Source organism: Equus caballus, chromosome 7 (genome assembly GCF_041296265.1).
Source record: "Equus caballus isolate H_3958 breed thoroughbred chromosome 7, TB-T2T, whole genome shotgun sequence".
Classification (NCBI taxonomy): domain Eukaryota; kingdom Metazoa; phylum Chordata; class Mammalia; order Perissodactyla; family Equidae; genus Equus; species Equus caballus.
The window spans coordinates 95,677,313-95,703,235 of NC_091690.1; the positions used below are offsets into that span (position 1 = coordinate 95,677,313).

At 41.5% G+C, this 25,923-nt stretch overlaps 1 protein-coding gene and 1 long non-coding RNA gene across 3 annotated transcripts in view; one reads left to right on the forward strand and one right to left on the reverse strand.

Moving 5' to 3' along the window:
- The window catches only part of SLC5A12 (solute carrier family 5 member 12), a 47,576-nt gene extending 22,406 nt beyond the window's left edge, over nt 1–25,170 (reverse strand). The window contains exons 1-8 of one of the 2 annotated variants that reach the window (XM_001504990.5): nt 24,217–25,170; nt 16,839–16,904; nt 15,622–15,673; nt 14,673–14,740; nt 10,479–10,633; nt 10,218–10,358; nt 5,479–5,608; nt 4,436–4,524 (exon numbers count right to left, since the gene is read on the reverse strand). In XM_001504990.5, coding sequence (XP_001505040.2) covers nt 4,436–4,524; nt 5,479–5,608; nt 10,218–10,358; nt 10,479–10,633; nt 14,673–14,740; nt 15,622–15,673; nt 16,839–16,904; nt 24,217–24,555 — 1,040 coding nt within the window. In that variant the 5' untranslated portion in view covers nt 24,556–25,170. The remainder of the gene's footprint in view (nt 1–4,435; nt 4,525–5,478; nt 5,609–10,217; nt 10,359–10,478; nt 10,634–14,672; nt 14,741–15,621; nt 15,674–16,838; nt 16,905–24,216) is intronic. The other variant, XM_070273464.1, reaches the window with a different exon arrangement.
- Nucleotides 10,514–12,314, forward strand: LOC138925062 (uncharacterized). The gene is made up of 3 exons (XR_011440748.1): nt 10,514–10,653; nt 10,761–10,820; nt 12,177–12,314. It is a non-coding gene; the product is annotated as an uncharacterized lncRNA (long non-coding RNA).
- Nucleotides 25,171–25,923: the final 753 nt, after the last annotated feature.

Below are 25,923 nucleotides of genomic sequence, written 5' to 3' on the forward strand. Positions count from 1 at the left end.
CGTTCCCTGTAAGACTCCTCCTCTGTCTGCAGCTCCGTGAAGGTCAAATAAAGAAAGGAGATGATCAAGTGAAAAGAGCTTCCATGCTCCCAACGTATATGGCGGAAAGTTTCAACCATTAGGGTTAACCAGTAAATTCACTGGGAGAGAGGGAGCAAAAAGCTAGATTTGGCCCAGAAGGATCAGATTTGTAGACTCTCTGCTGGGGTGCTTTTGCAATTTCTAAGATTCTAAAACAGCTACAAGATGGTGGACATCTTTTTTTTTTTCTCTCCCTTAACCACTATCCCTTTATTCTATTCCCACTCCTGTCTTTCCCTTTCCCAATCTGACACCCTCCTTAACATTGTAGCAAAAGTCATCTCTCTATAACATGCACTGTCCAGGGTGTCTGTTTCTTGGAATTTTTGTATTTGAGATCACAAGAGTGAACCATTTTTTTATGGGGGAATACCTATTCACAGGTCTATTTTTCCAGTCCAGAGAGAGTCAGCCTTAGAGTAAGAGGGAAAAAAAAAAGCACTCTGTAGAGAGGGACGACATAAAAGCTAGAGTGTCCCCTCTACTTCTGTTTGGTCGTCTGGTGCTCACGGTTTCTGTCCTCAGTTCCCTTAAGATCCTAGTACCAGCACCACAGAAAAATCTCACTTTGTGGTACAGTTGCAAAAATCCTAAAAAGAATATAAGTGAAAATAATTCAGCAGTACACTAGATTAAAAGTAAGCATAAGCAAGTTAAAGTCATTATATGAATTTGAGGATGTTGCTATTTTGGAAATTTGTTAACATATTAATATGTCAAAAGTTAAAAAAAGAAAAAATATCCATTTTGAAAATGCCAAAATTTTACCAAAATCCAATATCTCTCTCTCATAAAAATATTTTGTAAAAGTAGAATAAACATATGCTTTTTTGTTGTTTTTTTACAATTTCATTAATTTTATGCAAATGTTCTTAAACGTAAAAAAATCTTTGAAATGAAAACTTGATCTCATATTTAATGGTGAAATCCAAGAACCGTTCCCTTTAAAGTACACGACAAACAAGGCTTTCTGCTCTCCCTCAATTATTTATCACTGTTCTCAAAGCACAATTATATAAGATAATGAACATACAACTGTAACTATTAGAAAAGAGAAAACTCAAAAGTAATTGCAGATATCATGATTTCAGTACAAATTCCAAAGAATTAACTGAAAATAATTGGGAAAAATCCTACATATCAAGGGAAATTCTATCATAGAAAAAGTAATGAGGGAGCCACCCAGTGGTTTAGTGGTTAAGTTTGCAGACTCTGCTTCAGTGGCCTGGGGTTCACCAATTTGAATCCTGGGCACAGACCTACACATCACTCATCAGCATGCTGTGGCAGCATCCCACATACAAAATAGAGGAAGACTGGTACAGATGTCAGCTCAGTGACAATCTTCCTCACCAAAAAAAAACAAAGTAATGAATAAGTACCAGCCTAACAGATATTATCATATTTTAAAGCATAGTCATTAAAATTATTAATATTGGCATAGTTGTGGACAAATAGACCAAAGAAATGTAAAAAAGAATCCAGAAAAAGTCCTGAGTACATAGAAGAATGTAGGAGATAATAAAAATAGTATTTCAAATCAATGATAAAAAGATGGCTTATTTACTAAAAAGTAATGGGACAACTGGCTACTGACTTAGAAGGAAAATAAGGCAGGAGCTCTACTTCATTTCTTATCCATATGTATAGTCTAGATGATTTAATGATTTTAACATTTAATAAGACAATAAATATACTAGAATGGTGTCTGGGTGATTAGTTATAATGATGGAATCGAGAAACCTTTCTCAGAATATTAACCCAGAATCCATAATGTAAAAGAATTGGTTAATATAAATTAAAATCTCCATATACTCAAAAATACCATTAATAAAGCAAATACACAAAGGAAAAATGAGAAAAAATGAGACGTATGTCAATAGGGTATTTTCCTTACATGTAAAGAGGAAACTTAAAAAAATTAACAGAGAACATGAACTGACATTTTCTAGAAAAGAAATACAAATGTCCAAAGGCAGTAGGGAGAAGTAGCCAGTCCCACTTAAGATCAAGGGAATTCATATTAAAATTACTTACCATTCTTTCCTATCAAATTGGCAAGTTTAAAAGTTTGAGAGTACTGAGCATTGATGGTGGTGTGCAGGAGACACTAGTGTTTTCAGTGTACAAACTGGTGCAAATTTTTGGAAGTCAGTTTAGCAATGTCCATGAAAAGTTTAAATCAATATGTATTTTGACACACTAATTCTACTTCTTGGAATGTAACCTACATATATCCTTACACAATCTCAGAAAGATATACATTGTCGTGTGTTACACACTGATGTTTTGTGTCCCCTCAAAACTTGTAGGTTGAACCCTAACCCCCAGTGTGATGGTTTGAGCAGGTGGGGCCTTTGGGAGGTGATTAGGTCATGAGGGTGGAGCCCTCAGGAATGGGATTAGCGACTTTACATAATTACTCTCTTTTATGGAGACCCCAGAGTGGCCCCTCGTCCCTGTCCCTTCCACCATGTGAGGACACAGTGAGAAGATTACCATGAATGCACCAGAAATCGGGCCCTCAGCAGACACTGACTGCCAGCACCTTCCTCTTAGACTTCCCAGCCTCTAGAACTGTGAGAACTAAATGTCTGTTTAGAAACCACCCAGTCTATGGTATTCTGTTATAGCAGCCAGAAGAGACTAGGACATCACATTGTCAGTTATGCCTTACATCAAAGGATTGGTCAAATACATTAGAGTAGATAAAAAAAAATAAGGTAGAACTACTGATATGGAAAGATTTCTAGATTATATTAATTTAAAAAAATGAATCAGGATATATAACATGATCTCTTTTTTGTACGCCAAAAAATACGTATGTTCACACAAGCAAAGAAATTTTCTGGTTTATTAAAAAGCAATCATTAATAGGGGTTGACTCTGTGGAGTGAGACAGGCATTTGAGGAATAAGATACAAAGTTTCTACTTTTATCCTCTGGTACTGTTTGAATTTTGACCCTGATCATTTTACTCTCCTAAAACGGGCCCTTGACCCATCCTATAACTGATTCTTTGCAGCTGAGCTCCGGGAAGGGCAATGAGGCTTACCCTGCCGCTGAGTCTCTGCTTCACCAGGCAGAGCGCGTGGCTTGAAGAAAAGTAATGACCCCATCATCATGGTTTAGTGCACTGCCCTCGGCGCTGCTGTGCCAGCCTCCTCCAGGTCACTGTCATCTCTCACCTGGACTAAGACAAGTGCCTCCCAGCTGATCACCCGCTTTCACCACTCTTGCCCTTATCATAGTCCCGTCCCTACGTAGCAGGCTGGTCTTCTACTGTGTGACATCACTCACTCTCTTGCTTCAAGTCTTCAAATCCCTTCCCATTCAACCTCAAATGCAAACTCTTTCCCCTTTCACGGAGGCGCTTCCTCATCTGAGGCCTGCTCCCCTCTTCAGATTCTCTGCCATCTGCTCTCCTCCCAGGTCCTTATGCTTCAGCTCTTCTCTTTGTTCCTCCACTGCTCTATGCAGCTTATCTCCTCGGGCTTTCGTTTGTGCTCTTCCCCCTGCCTGTAAAGGTTCCTGCCTGGCATCCTCTAGATCACAACACACATGTCACCAACTCCAAGAGAACTTCTCTAAATTCCTGTTAAAAGTAGAACCCCGAGTTCTCACCTCTCTCCGGGTCGTCACTCTGTCTTTTCCTTTATGATATTTGTCATTATCAAACAATATCTGGTTTATTTTGTTTACTTATATATTGTCCATCTTCCATGTCTCTTAGAATGCAAACTCCGTATAGGGCAACCCTTACGTCAGTCTTGTTCTCTGCAGTATCCCCACCATCACCAACTGTGCCTGGCACAATATAAACCTTCTGATATATTTGTCAGAATACATGTATGAATAATTTTGTAGCAGCCTGAGTGTGCTATTGAAGATGCAGGGAAATGGATTTGAAAGGATAGCTCTGCAGGAATACATTGCAGCTGACTGAGAAAGCCAGCAGAGTGAGCTGCCTGTGTAAAGGTCGTGTGACATCGTGGGGGCAGCTGGCCTCAGACAAGGTGGAGAAAATAAACAGAGAGATCTAGCGTTGGGGCAGACCCAAGCTTACATCCTGCCTCTGCAGGTCACTAGCTCACTCCGTGTAAGTTATCTACCTTGCTAAACCTGTTTCCCTCTCTGTAAACTGACGATAACATGAGCAAAGCTTCAGTATCAAATATTGCGTGACAACTAATGAGCACACACAAATAAAGCGTTCAACAGGCAGCCGACACACAGTAAGTACTCAGTGAATACTGTGATTGCTACCACCATCATCCTCGTCATCCTTGTTGTCACCATCACTACCATCACTGTCATCATCATCTTCAGAGCAGAGTGTTGTCAGTATACTAACCTCAGAGTTCCACTGAAGGCACAAGCCACAAAGAGTCCCGGCAGTCCTGGCATTGTGGGAAATATCTCCATGACAAAGTATGGCATCAGCTGGCGAGGGGGCAAAACAAGACAGGATTAGTGGTCTCAACAGCACTGTCTGAAATGTGGGAATGTAGCTTGATAGCAAAAGGACATGGAAAAGAAAAAAAATACAAAGTAAAGTTATAATCAAGGAGTTTGCACGGACTAAGGTTATGATCAGTCCAATTCTGTGGACCTGAGGCCCAGCTGTAGGGGTAGGAAGGAGACAGTCAATATTAGGAAAAAGGGTTGGATGAACTTTAGGAGGTTCAGGAACTTTTAAAATTTTTCTTATGTTCGCGATGTATGCCCTTTTCTTGCCAGTTTACCCTTAATATTAACAATTATACCCTGAAAATAAATGCTTAAAACGGGTCTTCAGGGAATCCAGGTATTACGGTTCTACTCTGTAGCTGGATTTGTGTGAGAGGAGCCCCCACAGGACAGAGGGGCAGTTGAATATATAGGGAGGAGGAGGGGGCAACTGCACCTCCTGAGCACACTCTCCATAAATGGGGCTTTTGAAAGCACGTTTACCATAGTATATTGGGGGTGATGGTGTTTAAGCTATGACAAGAAGACATAAGCAGAATCATTATAGAAATAAGGGTCATTTTGTTCAATTTGAGATTAAAGCATCATTAATCAAAGTTGAGACATAGAGAAGAAAAGAGTCCACAGGCAGCATCAACCGCCAAAGCCATGGGTTCAAGCCCCCCTTTCACTCTCCCCCACCTTGCCCCGGCTCTGGGCCTGTCTTCAAGGACAAGGTAAGGTACCTTTGCTTTACAGGCTCACTCCTCCATGTCAGAACCCAAAGTGTGGTGATGTCACCCAAGAGGAGACGAAAGAAACCAAGTCCTCAGGGTGTGAGAAGCGGCTGGTGGTCCAGGTAGGAAAGAGAAGGACCCCACATAACCCATCGATGGCCAGGAGCACACACATCCCCACCACTCCCCACGGGCCCGAGGGAACACACACCTGGTCTGGGGCCGAGATGATGCCGGAAGTCCAGGGGTCGCAGTCTCTGAAGTAGGAGTACATGATCAAGCCAGAGAAGACGGCGCACAGCAGGATGACCCAGAGACCCAACAAGTTGAAATACAGTGCTCTAGAAAAGAACACACGGGTCTACTGCAGCCTCCACTCCATATGACAGTGCAGTGACGTCATTACCACGTGGTGACGTCATTACCAAAGACACATGGGAAAATGTTTTTGGCCTTCTTGCCATAAAACAAAATTCTGCAGCTTTCAAGAGTCATTACATTTTATACTTTTGTATTTTGTTTTTTTGAGAATATTACATTTTTAGACATCACAAAATTTGAATGTGGTAGGTTTTCAATGAATTTTCTCTTGAAACTGGGAATTGTTCTGCAAAACTTCAGAGTGTGGTATGAGATCTATCTTCTTGGATGAAATTTCCTGTAACAATCAGTCATATTATGTAAGTTCAAGTGATTTTCCCCCCACTCGATTCAGAAGACTGTCAAAAAGCCAACTTACATTTTAACATCTTTTCTTCCAGAGGGATGGTGAGGTAAATGTAGAAGTAGACAAGTTCTGGAAATATTCACTTTGTAGATTAATTCAGATGAAAAAATTGAGTTTTTTTACAGACATTGGAAAGTATGAAAAACCTAAGTTCATTTTACCCTGTTCTTTGGAGCTATTCTTTTTGTCCCACAGCAAACAGATATGCTGGATTCCAGTTGGAGTGTTTTTGCAGGATCCTATGGTTATTTTGTATTCACTACTATCCCCTGAAACTCAAAATATTACTCATTTTCTTGATCTCAGGGAAGACCTGCATGCTGGCTGGGCTCACCCTGGTCTCAGCAAGCACTCATCTCGCTCTGGAGAGAACGCAGGGGTAAAGAGTGATGCCGGGCGTTTTCTTGGGTCCAGCCATCGTTTGAATGGACTCGAGCGCGTCCACATTCAAATGTAAGGACACACATTCAAAGCTCCCCGAAACCTACATTGCACAGGTGTACCTGACTTTGAAAAAACGCTTAAATCAAAGACCTCACTTATGAAGCAAACGTGGTACATAATTATTCCATTTAGAAGTTTATATTTCACATTATTTACATTAGAAAAAGGTCTTATCTCAGCAGTTACTTCCTTGGGAGTTTTCTAACAGGTTTATCTTTGGGTTTTCTTTGTTTGTTTGTGTTTGGAGGGGTTGATTCAGAGATCCCCTTGCCGAGACAACTGGTGCCTAAGGCGATCGATACCTACAAACTGCGTTGGTTGTACTCGTGCTGTCAGCGCGGGCAGACTCAAGCCTCCGCTCCGGCGTCCCTCGGGAGGACGCCCTGACTGCCTTACTCTGAAACAGTCACTCCCTGCTCTCTCATCAGTTTCTACTCCTTATGCTGCTTTACAACTTTTTAGCATTTATCATTATCTGAAATTGTAAAATCTACTCATTTATTTATCTGTTTCCCTCACTCAAATGAGCACAGTGCTATGTCCCCAAAGCATAGATTGAGCTCGCACAGAGCACACATAAAATTATTTTACTTTGGGTAATAAATGATTGAATGAATGGTAGAAATTCAGTACAATATGATTGCACTCTTTATATCATTTATTCTTTTATAAAAACTTTGGATCTGGGATCGGAAGACTTTATCCTAACAACGATGTGAGCTTAGACGAGTCATATAACATTGTGGGGCAGTTACATCATCTGTAAAAAGAGTGGAACACACCTACTTTACTTATTACAGGACTAACATGAGGACTGAATGAGTAAAGATATATGTAGGCCTGTAAAAATATTGTAGGCTATATAGCCATATAGAGGACATTCATACATTACCCAAAACATTTTTAAAACTTCACCAGTCAACTGTGGGAAATGAGCAACCAATGGCAAGATTGTATAAAATGTTCAAGTCCTTGATTGTGAATGTGTTTTCATTAGAAATGAACTTCGATTCTCTACAGGGCTAATACTCCTGTTTGTTAAGCCACTTCATTGATTCATTCAAAAAATATTTATTAAGCATCTCTATGTACCAGGCTCTGTTCTAGGTGCTGGGAATACAGCAGTGAGCAACAGAGAACCCACTCATGGAGATTATGTTCTGGGATTGGAGGCAGGTAGTAACCACTGAAATGAAATAAATAAATAAGATGATTTTAGATGTGATAGGAGATACGAGGGAAACAAAGTAAGGCAGTGGGAATGCAACAAAAGTGACTGCATGTGGGTGTGCTTATCTTAGCTGGGAGAGGGGGTGGTGATGGGAGGGGCCCAATACCTGCATGGACTCCTCCCACCCTCACAGCATCATGTGCTGTCAGCAGTCCTGGAAGATAAACTGGGGTCTAGAGACTACAGGGGTGCAAGTCAGCTTCCAGGGAGCAGCTCTAATATGACTTGGTAAGTGGTATTATTTGCAGGTGCGAGGAAGATCTGACTTAGCATGAAGTTGTCTTTAGTGAGTACCCAGCATTCCTGGCCATGCAATTAAATGCATATATAATAAGTCGCTTGTGGTTTGAACCATGGCCACATCAGTGGGAAATTTATGGATCTATTTTTCACCTACCTATGTGGCAGGATGTGTTTTCCCCACGTAGCAGAGGTTTTCCTAAACTCTCATGGAGTGTTTTCATCACATCCGACTCAGATAACCCAGCAGAGCAGTGCGTTTCATCAACGTTCTGCAGAGCCTCCAGGTGAGCTGGCTCCCAGTGGCCTCCAGCGCCCCCGCAGTGCCTTTGAGGCTCTAGGTATGTGACTAATGAGAGCCCCACCATGTCCTCCCCTCCAGCTATGAGCACTCCAGCTGCACGGACCATTTTCACTGGTTCCTCCCTCCTGAATCATGTCAACTAATCAATTTCGATTCTCTCAGGGAAGTCTTTTCTAAAGAAAATTTTTACTTTTTCATCATTCCCTATTCTCACAAAATTCCTATCATAGCTCTGGTCCCTCCACAGGGGTGGTGATGAGTGGAACCTGAGGGGCAGTCCTAAATGCTTAGGAAATTATATACATTTCTTTACTCATAAGTATCTCTCCTTTCTGACAGTTTTCAGATCTGCTAAATACTAATGCAACAAATTCCAAATTCCAAGCAACCATCATGAATGGAACTGTATTGACTCTGTTGATTGAAACTAAGCCACTAAATGAGACTTAGAGCTACACAAACACAAACATACATATGAGAGTGTATGAGCAAGAGTGTGTGTATGCATAGACACACACACATATATATACTCCTCTATTTACCCACACACATATATATACTCCTCTATACACACATATACATACTCCTACATATACATGTGTGTCCACGTATATGTGTTTATACATCATGCACACATATTTATCACACACACAACCATGATCTTCTTGAAGCATTACTTTGTTTAATAAGTGATAAACCTTTAATAAGCACGAAACATTGTTCTTGACCTTGTGGGGAAAATATGATAAAAAAGGATACATTTCCTAACTTTCAGGTATTATTGTAGTAATAGAAATTAGGCATGTTCTCAAGAAAAAATAACACAAACACATAAGATTTTTTTTTAAACTAGGTTTAACAGAGAATGTTTATTTCACCAAAAGATTTTCCCCTTTAGAGACACACAGTCAACTCTAGTTTATTTTAAATGAATTTTAATTTTAAATGGATTTTGAGATCAAAGTCACATTTGATCTTAAATACATTTTCAACAATTCTGCTATTTGATAAAGTGATGATCATGGGTGTGGAGGGTTCGCTAGTATTATTTATTGTTATAGGATATAAATATGTTCCAGCGAGTTGATGGAATACTAGATAATGTTTTTATTTCTTCCTTTTGAGAGTGTGCAAAATATATAAGTAATATATTCCCTTTTGGAATTCAAGATACAAAATGGCGAACCATGTCTTGGCACTTTATCTTTTATTCAGTCTAAATAAGAAACTGTGCATTGAAAGGATTTTAAAATCAATTGTGGAAATATTCACAGTGGCTGTTTGTCATTCCAAGAAAAGTTAAGAGCATCCTGACAACCGGGGAGAACCTTGGACAACAGTGATGAAGATGAAATGCCCATTTTAGAAGCAATTCTAGCTCATTTCTGCCCGTTTTGCAAAAACATGCACAGCTTCCTTTGGTCGCCATCCAAGATGAGATGCAGGACTCGGAAAAGGCTTAACCAGCTGTGTGCCTACTGGAGTACCACAGAGAAAGCAGGCCCAGCAGGCCTGGGACCGGCCATCCCAGCAAGAGTGGGAACCACTAAGGTCCCCTCATGGCTTGCCTCATTACCCTAGGATTTCTTCCTTTTTAACCTCTCCTTGGAAACTTTAAGGGCATATCCATTGAAAGAAAAATAGTTGAAGAGAGCACATGCTGAATGAAATAAGTGATAAGGACCATCTCCTCACAGAAACTGTAAGAAAAATGTACTATTTCCCTCTGTCTTGCCACCCAGGGCACCTAATTTAATCTAGTAACTTCTCAATTCATGGAGGTCACAAAAGACGCCAGCGAAGGTAGACAGACCTAAGTTCCAACCCGGCTCCACCTCTTTCGTGTGAGATGGGAGTGGTGATGCTGCTTCACAAGGGTTAAATGAATCCTTCCATTTCTCTTTCTCTTACACACACACACACACACACACACACACGGAAGCATATAATAACTACCAATAAAGGCGGAGAAAAAGTAGAAATGTTTCTTTGTTAATAACTCACAGCTTTGCGTGCTTTTCTGTTTTGCAGGAGATGCATCGCTGGATGGTGGACTGGTTCACTCCATAGATCCCCAGCCAAGTGAAGGTGCCTCCCACTGAGATCGTCCAGAAAGTGTGCCGCCTGAGAGGATCCGGGTCAAAGCTGCGGGGCAGAGGGAAGTAAATGAACAGAGATGTGCCTTTGATGCCCAGATACTATTTTAGGTGACGTGGTCATGTAGCAAAATCTTTATAAAATATGGGAACGTAGCATTGGACGTACTCAAAGATATTTAGTCGAGATCCATTTCTTGAGTGCTCTAATACATTGTGTAATCCACCAGCATAAGCCGATCCTTGAATCAGAACTGTTAAGAAGCCCACAATCATGACAACCATCTGAAAGGCATCTGTCCATACCACTGCTTTTAGTCCTCCCTGAAATGGAGAGAACGCAGGTGAGTTCTTGAAAAGGAGGCCTGCAGCTCTTCCACTTCTTCACAGCCTCCCTGCTAATGCAATCATTCATTCATTCTTTCTTTCTTCCGTTCTTTTTTGGATTCAGCAACAGTCACTGAGCATCTCTTATGTGCCAAGTACTATGTTAAGCGTGGGAATAAAAATGGTAAGTGAAAGTGACAGCTTCCTTCCTCAACTTCATAGTTATACTAATCTAGTGTGAGAAGCAGATACTAGACAATAATGTAGCTATTTATTTAAAATTGTGGAAAGTGCAATTAAGAAGGACAGGTTACCATGGAAGCATATAGTAGGGAGTCCTGACCTGGTCTTGAGGAGGTGCCATTCAAAATAATCTCTGAAGAATGTGTACAAACTTACCAGGTACAGAGGACAGAGAGGAGAGGGCAGCAGCCTGTGTGGAGGAACCAGGATGGCTGCCTGAAGAAATGCAAGAATGCTAGAGGTACAGACTGAAGGATGTGTAGAGCAACACCTGAAGGGAGGTTGCTGAATTTGCAAAAGGCCAGAATACACCAGTTTTGACAAGGCTGCTTAAATGATTTCTCAACAGCAATAAGAGAAAATAAAGAGACTTATATGCTGAGAGAATTTGTTTGTCTCACAGTAGTTGCAGTGGTGTGTGGACAGTAGATTGCAGGACCATAGAAGAAAAGGAGTTGAGAGATGAGCTAAGAGTTTATTTCAGTAGTCCATGCCCAAGATAACAGGCGTTTCAAGTAGGGTAGAGATGGAAAGAAGCTGATGGATTGGAAAGATATTTGCCAGGTGAAATCAACACTGCTTGTGATTAATGAATACAGGTGATGAATGGTGAGGGAGTTGAGGGTAATCACCTGGGTCTGTCTTGTGCAATGTGAGTTTCCTTTTTTTTTTTGGAAATAGTGACAGTGAATTAATTCTGGAAAACTGGGATGATCGAATACTGATAAAGAAGAAAAGCACTAGGTGAGAATGACAGATTTCAGATGTTCACGCAGAAGGGAATTTTAAAAGCTAGAGGAGGTCAAATAGTGAGGTGAGCAAACCAGAGTTTCAGGAAGAGAAATCTAATAGCAGAACTTAGGATGGAGTGATGAGGCAAGAGGTTACAGTGGCTGTCATCAAACCCGGCTCCTTGTTAGAGTCACTTGGGGACCTTGCAAATAAGCCAAAAAAAAACCCTAATGTTTGAGCCCCAACCCCAGAGATTCTGAATCCACTGAGGGATCTGGGCGGGAGCCAGTCCGCAGTATTATTTGAAAGCTCCCCAAGTGATTGCAAGGTGGAATTCTCATTGAGAACACGTGGCCAAGAAGAAAGAAGGAAAGAAAGAGGCTGCTGGAGTGATCCAGGTATAGAATCCCTAGGTGGTGGCAAAGGTGAAGTGAGCAAATCGGGAAAGATTAATGAGGTGATACTTAGAAAAAGTGCTTTGAAAATGAATAAGCACTATGAGAATGAAAGCATATGGTATTTTTAACTTGAAAAATAGAATTATCTTTCCCTGTTACTCCTCCAGAGTGTCAAGAACTTGTGTGAAAAGATGACAGGCTTCATCTGTATCTTGAGAAGAAAGAAGACATGGAGGTTGTCCCATCATTTCTTTTATAATTAAAATTAAACTTCAATTAAACAAATAGACATTAAAGTCCCTGCCAGAAGCATTGTATTTGTATATTTTGTTCAAATCCTGATTTGAGGAACAATCAATCTCTTACCTCCCACTTCCTAAATAGTGGTATTTTGATTTTCTTTACAGATGGTAAGACTTCCAAACCCAAATCACAACATCAGATTTTAGTGATATGAAGACCAAATGTCAGAGACCTCAGTTTTCCAAGGCTACTTGGCGCTGGTTATGAAAAAGTATGCATAGACCTGAACATCAGCTAGACACGAGGCAAGGGACCAAACCGATTTATCAATTGTTCGTCAAAAGACAGATTATGGCCACCGTGAAAATTTCTCTGACTCTATGACTCCTTCATACAGCAAAACACACACACACACACATACACACTCTCCCCACGGATCTATAACCCTGATTGTGCCTTTAGTGTCACTTATATGTTAATCAGTCTATGTTGTTTGGAACCTAGTGTTTCTTGACCTCACTAGATTGCAAACCCCTGGATGGCAGGAATCACTACTTGTTTTTTAATCTCTCTCACTGGTTATCTTAGGAATGCTCTGTACCACCAGCACTATCAGAGTCGAGCGACTGCAATATTAGCAAAAGTGTTGATAAATAAGCCACTATTTTGAAGAGACCCTGAAGCCTCCAGCACGGCTGGAGAGAGGACGGATGGAACAGAGGTGAGGCGACAAGACATTAGATGGGTGGATAGATTCACATAATGGAAGATTTTCAACATCAGGCTGGGAAGCTTTTACTTTATCCTGAGAACAATGGGAAGCAAGAAGAGAATCAGGTCAGTCAAGCAGTGTGAAGAAATGGATGTTTTTAGAAGATTAATCTGACAGAGGCCTGCAGGGGCGGGGGAAGAGGTAGTCGGTTTAGTTCATTTGGCTTGCCATGGTGATTAAATATCCAGACTTGTTTCTGACAGCTTACTTTTTGTTTTCCATTTGTTCTACTTTTTCCATGTGTTTTTTTTCCTCTTTTCTTCTCTTGCTTAAATCAGTTGAGGTTTTGTTTTGTTTTAATTCTCTTTTTCTGCTTTGACCATTTTATTTAAATGGATCCCCTGAAATGTTGCCATGAATTTTTAATTTAGGGTCTAAATTTAAGAAATGTCTTAATCCCCAACAAGGCAAGGATTATAAACTGTTTGATTACTCTGTTCCTGATTTATATTCTATTGTTGTTCAAACAAGAGTTATTCTTTTTCTTAATCCCAAAATTACATACAATGATGATGATGATGATGATGATTGGAAGACAGTATTCCGCTGTCTCTGTCACCCATTACTGTGGCTTCTTAGCCAGGCCCTAGCTGAGCATCCAGTTATCCTTCTATGGGCAGATTCCTCAGAGCAGCTGATCTGTCACAGATGTGGGAGGAGCAGGAGGCTATTTTTAACCTAAGTAGGAGAGACGTGTCTGAAATAGAACTATGGGAGTAAGAATGGAAAGGAAAACAATTAAGATAAAACTTCCTGTGCAAAGAAATGTTGGGATTTGCAAGTATGAAAAAGAGCGATAAGGGCATTTTAAAGTTGTGTATTGTGATATATGTTAAAAGAATATGTGATGTGCACATAATGCCAAAATACTTACATGGTCTACCATCTGATAATATATCAATTACTCTATTTTTCTCTATAGAGGACGTAAGAGAATCCAGCTGTCAGGGAACCACTGCCGTATTCTGAGCTGGTCACTTGTTGCCTCTGTATATGGTGCCAATGACTCAGAAGAAAAAAGATTCCCATTGCAGGGCATGGCAAAAAATCGTCACTCAGTGAATGTTCCTTGAACTAAACTGATTGGAACAGTTATATAAATATGTTGCCGATACCACCCAGGTTCCTTCGTTAAACACAGAGCGTGTGTAAAGCCAAATGATAATTGTAATCCATGCTTAGCCAAAGATAAGAGACAAGAACCAGCTGTGGAATCCTCATGTTTACAAAACACCAGCCATCCTTGATCACTCACACACGCATGGTGTATTTCTCAGCCAGTAGACAGGGGAGGATGAACGCTACCTGTGGTTTTTAATCACTGTTAAGGAGCAAATTGTTTTCTCAGAAGTTGCATGTAGTCACTTATCCTCTAGACAAGGAGTTCTTTCATTAAATCTTCCCTTTGTCATGGCTTTCTCGAATGAGCTCAGAGCCCAAACTCTACGCAGGGTTGGTAAAAGAATTAAAAGAATTTTAAATAATATAACAGCACCTTCCTCAGGAAACTGTGAGAGATAAGCCAGCATGTTTCTGTTTAATTTTGGAACAGCAATTTCTGCTATAATTAGATGCCCTCTGGTTGGGATTTGCTGGTATCCCATATTAGGAGATGGTGCTAAATGCTTGTTCACGGCTAGATACGTACCAGCGTACAGTAGAACGTGCAGACAATTCCTGTTGCAAACACAGAGCCCCAGAGATCAAACCCAGTCACTACGGAAGGAGAAAAAGCAGTGAAAGAGGTTTCTCTGAGGAAGGCAAAAGAGCGAGCTTTATAAGGAAAAAGTCAGAATATTTCTGTCGGTGTTCTTTGTGAGCAAATGGAAATCAAATTAGAGTTTTCTCAGGTTAAATTTTCTCACCTCTGATAAAGATTATTTTATTACATTATGATACTTCAACCAAGTCCATACATTTCATGTAATGTTAAAAGCCAAACTTTTCTTCCTAAGCTTCTGGAGCTTCCAATCTTTGCACCAATATTTCTTTTCTTAAAGTTCGTCTGAGTGCTCCAGAGTCACCTAGACACCAACCATGAGTCAACACCTCTCCATCTAAGTACATAGCACCATTAAACTGAATCTTGAGGCCTTCTGATATTATAGGTATCACTACGAAATTTATTTCACTTTTGTTTTTTCCTTTCCTTTTTGTTTCTAGGATTTTATTCTCTTGAAAAGGTCAAGTGTAAATCTTAAAGTAATTACTACAAGCACCTTTTATTCGTGCATTTGGATTATCTATGCCATGAAATCTTTGAGACAGGACCACGACTTTTAGATGACCTTACTTAGTGGTTGTGCATATACAATATGCAAACTGCCATCATTTCAGTGACTAAAAAGCAAAACACATGAGCAAACAAAAAACAATCAAACTAGGTGTTCGGAACAATGTGGGCAAAATCAAGTAACCAGTTGTTTGCATTATTTTCAATGCTCAATTTTTAGATTTCTGTTGTAACTACGAGAGTAATTCAGAGCACACTAACCACAGGAAGTCGCCCCAACAAGAGGTTTTATGTATATTTCTGCGAGGTGAACACGCAGGCATACAAATGGTGGAGTGTACCCGGGGGAGTGTCCATAACTCACCTTGATTGAGCGCCAGAGCAGGTGCATACACCACCACTCCCGTGTAGAGAATCTGGGTAGAAATGAGGATCGGGTCAACAGTGAGAAAAGTGGCATGGAGGAGAGAGCTGCCTAGGAAGTTCTTCGCTGAACTTGGAGATATATCTCCTTCAACTTGCTCACCAGCATCTCATTTCCATCCACTCTAATTTTGAAGGCATCCACCACTGTAACTAGTTTGCCAAAGGGATAATAGGCATTAGATGAAGAGGGTTGGACTTTTAAGATTGCTGTGAATTTTGAGGTTTTATGGCTAGATATGGTGTATTTCTGGAGGACACAAAAATGGGCTCCCAGTTAAGTTTTTGATCCCCGCCTTCCTTAGGCACGTATCACTATGACACAAACACGCCTAGCAGTTTGGTGCAATATGGATTTCCGAGTGGACATGGGAAGGTGTGTGAGGAGTGGGTGCTGTGCAGGGAAGGCTGACACCATGGCTGCTCTCCACGGGAGCATGTCTGCCGTCTCCCAGCACTGAGGGAAGTGGGCGCAGTCCCACTTTATTTTAAATGGAATTTCACCCCTTAGAGATTCATGTGAGGGTTTTAAAAGATAAATATCTACGGACAGGTCAAGGAGCATTATTGTCCTCCTTTTCACTCTCTTAAATCCTTCAGTCAGTGAGTGGGAGTTTTGATGAAGAAAAGGGAAGCAGGCAGGAGGAAAGGCGTGACCACTGTGTGCCACAGCCTGGGGCAGCATGAAGGTCCTAGAGCTGGAGGTGGAGAGAAGTCCCAGAGGGGAAAGGGGAGTATTGGTTTGAAAATATTGTCTTAAAATGATTTTCAGCAAAACAGGTATTTCTGGTTCAACTCAGTTAACTAGTTTAAAAAAATAAAAAGAAAGAAAGAAAAAAAAGAAATTACCAGAGCATTTCATATCCAAAGCAACTTGTACAAATTAAATGAGTTCAAAGTAAATTTTAAGAAAATGTCTTATTTCCTATGTGGTTTATGATATACATTTGTTTGTTATTGTTTGTACAGACATATAGGGGTCTGTGCAATGCAGACAACTCTCGATGTAATCATATATTTTGAAAGTGCTATCCTTGGAAGAAAGTGGTTTTTCTTAGGATTAAGCCTATCCATTAATTGAGCCAGTTGCCCCCTGAAATAAATGAACCCATGTCTTGTCACCCCCATTTCCACGTTTCCGCAGCCCTTACCCCTTACCGTCTGCACGATGTAGATGACCGTGGCTGCGTAGCGAACCAGCTTGTTGAATCGCAGTTGTAAGTACTAGAAAGAACAGAGAGAAGGACGTGCAAAGAGTGAGCGAGGTTTGCAAAAGTGCTGCGAAGAAAGTCCTCTTTCTCCTGGGATTCCTGTCAGTTCAGTGCTTTGGATTTATAATGTGATTTTACGCTATATAGGCTTGGGACAACAGGAAAAAATATGGTAGTAGTGCTTGGGAGTAGTTTCTAATTGGTAGTAGTTTTCTTGTTTGAATTTAAGAAAAATCGTTTTGATTAAGTCAGAAGTTAACTAGTAATTTGTCCTTCTCCTGGAAACGAGACACAAGCTTTGTTTCATGGCTTAAGGTGGGCCCCTCTATGAAGTTCTTTCTAGAAAGAACTCCTCTTGGCAGAATTGTCACTCAGTTTCACACTGATCCCCATTTCCCAACTTTCCCTGCTCAAACCTCCCCCCAAGTAAAGAACCACTTCATTTTCAGACCCTCTTTCTTCAGACGATACATCCAGTACACTGTGAGTCAGATCGTACTCCATCAGACGTGTGAATGAGGGCACCAGATATAAGGAACGTTTCTTAAAGAGGTAAGGAATCAGTGCGGAATGAAAAGTCTCAGGTATCAGAGGAGAGAAAACAGTGCAAAACTTTTGTAGTGAGGACAACTTGGATTCAAATCGTATGCCCTTGGGAAGATTCGTTTACTGCACTAAACCCTGATTTTCCCTTTCTAAAATTGGCACTTACAAAGATCTAATGGTATAGTGTATGATAATGCCAAGTACAGGGAGAGGAATGTGGTAGGAGCTTAGTGACCGCAGTAGTCACTGTGGGTGCAACACCCACAGCTTATTGGCACTCACTGTTCCAGGACATGTTGATGGCATCTCAGCGCACCTGTCCTGTGATAATCTGCTTCAGGGCTTTCTCTCCGCCCTTGCACAGGGCACTCTAGAAGTCTTTGGGGGTGTTATGGCTTTCAGCCAATGACAAAAAGGAATTGAACATAATTTTCCTGGTTCTTTGCCTTTTGGGGAGGACAGCCCTGAGACATGATCTGTACTGTCTCCCAGAGGTCCCTGGTGAGATGGAACCCCAGTTGCTCACAGTGGTAACCTGCTCAATAACACACCTCTGATTGGCTTCCTTTCCTTCCATGTCTTACTTGCTACTGGCCTACCAATGTTTAATAGAATCTCTTTCTCAAAACATGACTTGCATTCAATTCCTTGTCTCAGGATTTGCTTATGGGGGAACACAATTTAAGACAGTAATATTTCTACCAAATATGATACAAGTGGAGACCTTAAAATTGCTTGTGTAATGAGGTATGTCCTCTTGTTGATGGGGACTCTTTTCTCATCACATAAAGAACCCAAAATAGCCTACTGGAGGATGAGACCATATGTAGCATAGACAAGCTGTCCCATCTGCGTTATCCTAGACGGACCCACTAGCTGATGGCAGTCGTATAGATGGCCCCACATGAGACCAGCAGAAGAACCTTATTGTCTTACTGGACGCTACTGAGCCCAGGCCAAATTGCCGATCCACAGAAGTGTGAGAAGATCAAATTGTTGTTTTAAAAGATTTATTTTGGGCTGTTTTATTATACAGCAATAGGTAATTGTCTACAAATTGGTAACCGAAGTGGAGAAATGTAACAAAATCTAAAAATATGTGGTGTTGGCTTTGGAACTGGATGGCACATGAAGTCTGGGGAAGCAGAGGGAAAATATTCCTGAAAAATGGGAAGGCTGTGAGAAAACTGAAGCAGGGATCCAGAAAAGAGTCAATGGTTTTAAAATCTCAGTTTAGTTCCATTAAGTTCAGCCAACTGAGTCAAACGAGAGAGACAGTCTTGAGAAACAGATGCGTGCAAAGAAGGGACTGGGTGGGAAGTAAACCTCCCTGGATTCTAGTCTGAGCTTTGCCACCATCTCACTCTGTGATCCAAGCCTCTGGTTTCTTATTCACAAAACAAAAGAGACTATTCCAACTGCATAATTCTACGTCTGAAAGAAGAGGGTATTCACTCCTTCTTTCCATGTAGTCACTCACTCATTCAGTGGTGAATTTTGATGTGTACATAGCTATTACTATAGTCAAAAGTAAAAATGGAAGTTCAGCAGAAAAGTTGCATGCTTCATTGCCTGCTTTAAAAAATACCACAGGTTGGGGGCCAGTCCGGTAGCACAGTGGTTAAGTTCGCATGTCCTGCTTTGGTGGCCCAGAGGTCACTGATTTGGATCCCAGGCATGGACCTGTGCACTGCTTGTCAAACCATGCTGTGGCAGGTATCCCACATATAAAATAGAGGAAGATGGGCACGGATGCTCAGGGCCAGTCTTGCTCAGGAAAAAAGAGGAGGATTTGCAGCAGATGTTAGCTGAGCAATAATCTTCCTCAAAAAAAAAAAAAAAAACAAAAACAACATACTGCAGGTAATATTTACCATCATTATGTTCGATTATTTTCAAAACCCCAAAACTGATCTAGCCACACTCTTTTCCTTATCAGAAAATAGCAGTTCCGCTTTTCCTGTTGGGTCAAGCCCAAATAACAGGGAGCCATCCTTGACTCCTCTTTCTCTCTCCCCTGCACATCCAGTTCATAAAAGAATCCTGGTACGTTTCCCCCACTTTCAAAATATGTCCACTTGCATTGTCCCGTCTGTTGCCACTCTGATACGCCGTCATCTCCCACGTCAGTTACAGCAACAACCTCCTAACTAGGCCCCTGCTTCAGCTGTCGAAACCTTATCATCACGCTCAGCATCCAGCTAGAGTAGCATTCTTAAAACACAAATCACATCGTGTCACTCCTCTGCCCAAATGCTGAAGTGACCCTTCTCACCTGGAGGAGAAGCTAGGCCTTATAGGGACCTTATGATGGCCTCGTAACGATAGTTCAGACCTTAAACATCCATTTTACAATAAATATTTTGGAACATCATTTACTATACTAAAATAATATTCAATAATAGTATCCTATACCTACACATCTAATTTTTCAAAATTTAAATATAATTACTAAAATACCACAAATGTAATTTAAAGGAAAACTAAAAGGAAAGCGATTTACAAAAAAAACAGTATGTAGTCTATAATGCTTAGAAACCATTACAAAAGAAGATGTATTGAAATAGTAGCCTGTGCATTATTATAATGAAAAAGTTTGGATTAAAGAGAATAGTTCAGAAGCCACGTGGTTTAGGTAGGAAGTCCAAGAAAAAGGAGAGAGCAGGTAGACACCAGCCTGTAAACTAGTGCTAAGGGTAGATGATAACAGACTGGATTTATTCGTGTATGAAACAGAAAGAAGGAATTAACTTAACTGAAGCGGAGACATGATGAGACTAATTATAAACTGTCCAAGTGGAGATAATGAAAATGGATGATATTGCAAATGAGCTGAACCTTATTTGTAGCTTCAGAGTGAGAACAATTCCTTATGTTCTGACGCGGGGCAGGCTTGGTGATAACGGAGCACAGACGGCACGTCTCAGTCTTGAAATCCCACTGCCTTTCAAAGCATTTAAATCAGTTGGCTATTGTTGTATAAGACCCACTCCAAAGCTCACTGACTTAAAAACGACGGATTCATTATTTCTCATAATTTTGAGGATTGGCTGGGTGATTCCTCTCCTTGTTTCCCCAGGGCTCTCATGTGGCTGCAAGCAGCTGGATGAGAAAGCCCAAGATGGCCTCCCCCACATGCCTGGCGGTTGGTGTTGGCTGTTGACTAGGGTGCCTCTTTTTTCCTCTGTGTATCCACTCATCCTCCAAAAGCTGGACCAACGAGACCAGCTTCCTGACACAGCAATGCCAGGACGGCATTCCAAGAGGGCAAAGGGAGAAGTTATAAGCCCAATGAAGCCCAGACTCAAAATTCACACAGCACTTCTGCCACATTCTATTGGTCAAAGGAAGTGCCAAGGCCATCACAGTTCCAAGAGGGGGGGGGGGGGATGGACATAGGCTCCACCTCTTTCAGCCTTTAGTCCTTTCAAAGACCCTAGAAAGAATATCTATGGATAAGTAACAGGAAATGGAAGATGAACAAAGAAACATAAATTCAAGCTGCTACAGAGAGATTGAGTGGTATAAATTTGGGGACAATAACACCAAGAACAAGAACAACAATAATAATACAAAACTCTTATGTGGCATTTACCGTTTGCTAGGCCCTGTTAAAAGTATTTGCGTATCACACCTCATTTACTCCTCACAGACCTCCTTCGAGAGTGGTTCTTTTATATCGCTATTTTACGTACATGAAAATCAGGTCCAGAGAAGTTAAGTAATTTTCCCAAAGTCACACGGCTGGTGAGTAGCAGAGCTAGAGTTCAAAGCCAAGTGCCTGAGTCACGAGTCCAGGTTTGAGCCCCTGCGCCATCCTGCCGATTCTCAGAAAGCAAGAGCCAAGCCCAAAATAACCTCATGTGGACGCTACACAATCTGGATTTCCTATTATTGGGGTACTAAAAATTTAAAAATATGTAGAGGGCAACAAACTTTGTAGATTAAATTCAATGAAATCTCTATGTTGCCTGGGTCTGTACTAATTTAATAATTAGAAGGGAGGCTCAAGTCTCCTCTTCACATATCTGCAGTTGGTTTAATGTCGTAAGGGGAGCACTTTACTAACACCAACAAAGTCTGTGTTGAGGGGCACAAATGGAACGCGCAGATTGCTCAGTAACCACGAGACAATGCTTCTATTCCATTTTAATTTGGGGAAAATATACTAATTTATAGTGTGTGTGTCTAACTTTTTATTTTCAAAAGCTAATATTATTATGTAGTAAAGTACTACTAACTTGCATTTGCAGTAGGTTTTGAGAATGAGGCATCCCTAAGACGCCCTAAGAAATCCCTAAGCTCATGGTACAATCACCTCGTGTAGACGTGTGTGTCTCACATACTGTGAGACATCTAGTGTCCCCAGCTCCAGTCGTGCCCCCATCATTGTGACAACCCGATTGCCCTGTGAATAGCCCACGCCCTCCGTCTGTCTGACGCCCCGCCCTCTCGCAGCTCCTCCAGGTAACAGGGCTCTCCCACCTCCTTGATCACATCCTTCGTCCTCCTCCCCTCAGCCCCCTCTTCTCCGAGAGCCCTAATTCCTTTGCCATCCTTCAAATGTGCTGCTCACACGCCCCTTTTAGGGCCTTAGCGTCTGTGGCTCCTTTAGCCCGCGCTGTCTTCCCTTCTAAACTGCGATTGCCTGCTTTCGCTGGATCTCCACCGAACTGCCCTCCTGTCCTTGAAGTCTCATTTAACCCCCCTGAGTGAATTAGCAACATTCTCCACCCAAACCAGCGTCAGTTCCCTCTCCCACACCCATTCACTTTTTCTGTACCATATTTAGCAGGCCTGACAGCGCAAGGATTCAGCCTATAGTCTCTAAAGTTAGACTCCTTGGTTCGAAAAACTGCCACTTACTGGCAGTGTGACACACAGCAAATTACTTAACTCTGTGTGCCTCAGTTTTCTAGTCTGTTAAATGGGGATGATAATAATAGTAACTACCTAAAAAGGCTATTTTAAGGCCAAAGGAGCTAATATATGTAAAGTACTCAAAGCAGTGCTCCGCACACCGTTAAATAGCATATAAATTTCAGTTATAATTGTCTTACACAGCATGTTTGTTGACTGCCCTTCTCTGCTACATAGTTAGCTACATGAGGGCAGGGACTTGGTTCAATGCTTTGTCTCCAGGGCTTCGAGTGTGCCTAGGACATAGTAGCTGCTTAACGCGCGTTTATCGAAGGGCTGGTTAGGGGTAAAAATGATTTTCCACATTTGGGTAGTTTTTTATAGTTTAGAGAGCTCTTTCACCTTTGACAAAGCCTTCAGGAAAGTGGGGAGTTATTATTTTCTGTGTGGAAACTGGAGCTGATAAATGTTAAGAAACTTGCACAAAGCCATCCTGTTGTTAACCAATGGACTTAGGAATGGAATTCCTAATTCCTGACTCTTAAGTTCTCTCTCCCTCTATCTCCTTCTCTCGCCCTCTCCCTCTTTCTCCCTCTCTCTCCCCCTTTCTCTGTCTCTCCCTCTTCCTCTCTCTGTCTTTCTTCCTCTTTCTGACTCTCCCTTTCTCTGTCGCTCCCTCTTTCTCTCTCTCTAGCTGTTACTTAGGCGATTCTTTTTAAAATGCTAGCACTGCCTTTGGGAGTCAAACCTTAATAGCTAAATGGGAAAATCTAGGACATATTTATATTTTCTGAAGCACACTTCTGAGCAGCAGGGATATGTGCCTACATGTTTAGGATTAAACATAAAGTTAGTCATTTTCTCCTGAATCTGCATCCCGGGTGGCAGCTGTGGTAAGACCCCATCCTGGTTACCTTCTTTGGGGGGAGGGGAGATTGATGTTGGATATTTGGGATATGATCATCTGTGGAATCATAAGTTTTAAAACTTTCTAAAAAGTGTTTATTTGCCTAAATGGCTTTTGAAGTCTAGAGTAATCCTTTAAAATCATTTGGCTTACAGAATTAAAAAAAATAGGTCTCTTAAGAGTCCTCTGCCCTGACTCAGTAGGGCTGATGTTCGACAAGGGAATAAACCCCTTTTCATAGAAACTGATTTATGATCACACTTAAATATCAGACATGCGGATTCAATGTTTAGCATGATATTTTTCTTGAGAATTATTGCAAAATAAGAACACTGCTGCCTCATTTTCCTCTCATTAAAATAATTCCTATATCATTTAGCAATCCCTTCTCATTAAGATATTTTCTAATTTTTCAATAACATTACCATTTCCTCACTAAAAATTGCAGCGTAGTAATAATTTGTATTTTAGTGCTCAGCTCTACTATCAGATGGAAAAGGATACAGACAAAATGGGTTCTCAGTGGGCCTTATCTATTATACGGTCTTGGCCAAGTCATTTATCTGTATCTCAGTTTTCATAGCTGGAAAATGACAACATTCACAGTATGTGTTCTGTGTGCTTTTTGGAATAATGATGGTAATAATCTAAACAATGAATTCAGCTCCCTTTCACTGGGAATCTCCTACAAGTTAGGGAACTCCTTAGGTGTTTACACACAGGTTCTCAGTTAATCACTGAAAGAGCCTCATGGAATTGACCTCACATGCCCATTCTACAGGTGGAAAAACAGGTGTGTGCAGCCCAAGCTTAAGCTTTTCCCAATGACAATGACACATTTTTTCCCATGACGTGTAATTGTCCTGAAATAAGAGAGCGTTCTTCAGCCACCATGTGTTATCTTCGGGAGGTTGTGCATTACTAGAGGAAAAAAAGAATAACAAAAAAGGTTCAAGTGGAGAGAAAATAGCAACTCCTCCCAAGGTGAAGAAGAAGAGAGTAGCTGTCTCACCTCGTAGGTGCTGGTGATGCCGGAGCGGTAGAACACGGGGAGAAAGAGCTCTGATGTGAAGACGATGACAAGTGCGTACGCAATGAAGAAGACCACAAAGGAAGCCCCGAAGCGGTAGACATCAGAAGGGGTCCCCAGGACAGTGACAGCTGACATGAAGCTGGCTGTCAGAGACAAAGCCACGGGGCCGAAGCTCATTTGCCTTCCTCCGACCAGGAACTCCCTCGAAGTTGCCTTTTTTCTCTCCTTAATAGCAAAGAACACCCCAATTCCAGAGGAGATGATAAAGAGGGCTGCAAACACGACATAATCCCAAACCACGAAGCTCTTCACCTCCATAGCTGGGGGGGACGGCACCAGAGAGTTGCTTTCAACCAGGTCTCAGGGACAAGTTCCTTCTGAAAGCAGAGCTCAGTGCAGCGGATGCTCTGTCTTGAGGAGGCTGTGATTCTCCGAAGACAGTGATGACCAGAGGCACTGGTGTGTATCTTCAGGCCCCAGGTTGTGCTCAGGGAAGATCTCCAACGTGGACTACAAAGTGGTACTGGTACCAACAGAGGAGAACTCAGAATCTGACCCTGGCCAGGAGCTGTCTGTTCCTCTATTAAAGCATATGCCACAGAGAAGGAATTCAGATGTGTTCTGAAATTAATACACCGGGGGTGGAATGGACTTGCCAGATAACATGCTCTTTTATCTCCTAGATTGTTTTGACTTAAGGTTAAACATTACTGGGAAACATGGAAGTGATACAAGTTGACCACCTCAGCATTTTCAGTTAGTGAAATGGAATCTGTAAAATGCAAACAGAACCCTCAGTGGTGTCTTTCTCTGGAGTAAGGGAGGGTGGAGGATGTGTACCTGCAATTGCCTGCGGCAGTGGGTGTGGAGGGAAAGGAGCAAAGAGCTAGGAGTCAGGAGACCTTTGCTCAAGTCCGCTCAACCAGAAGTGAGCTGTGGTACTATTGACAAGTCGTCTAAGCTTTCTGAGCTTCATCTGGAGCATGGGGAGGAGGAGACCTTGCAGGGTTATTACGAGTTTTTAAGCACCTCAAACTTCCTGACCATCTTTTGATGGATCTGTAAAATGAAAGACAGTAAGATCTACCTCATTGGCTGTTATCTGTGTTTACAGTGGAGCACTCTGGACCATAACAGTCCATTCTCTCTACTCTAGGCCTTAGAAAATGGATTTACCAGTAATTAATAAATTGTTTGTAGTCCTCAGGTTTCTCTTCTCCATCTGTCCTTCATTTTGACTGGTTTAAAACACTTGTACCCAAAGGCTAAGTCAGAGTTAGGACCAGGACAAACAAGAGAAGGAATGAAAATCCAGTTATAGATTCCTGTTTCTGCTCTGGTTCGACTCTGTGGATAGTTCTGAAGTGCCCCCAGCAAGCCTTTGGGGGACAATTTCTCTATTTTGTTCAGACTTCTCCTCCCTTCTCAGGGGTCTTTGCTGACCCCACCTCTACAAAGCCTGTCTCTTCCACAAGATCTAGTTCATGTCTCCTGGGCTCTGGGAGTCTTCCCTGACTCGCATCTCCTGCGCCCCAACCCACGCAGGAAGCAGCCTTCAAGGGGTCTTCCTTTGTTCTCTGCAATGTCCTCACCTGTTAAAGAACCTCTATTTGTGTGTCTGAAGGAGTCAGTCAGCTGTCGTAGCTGACCAACTTCTTGAAGACAGAGGAACGAAGCCTGGTGCAT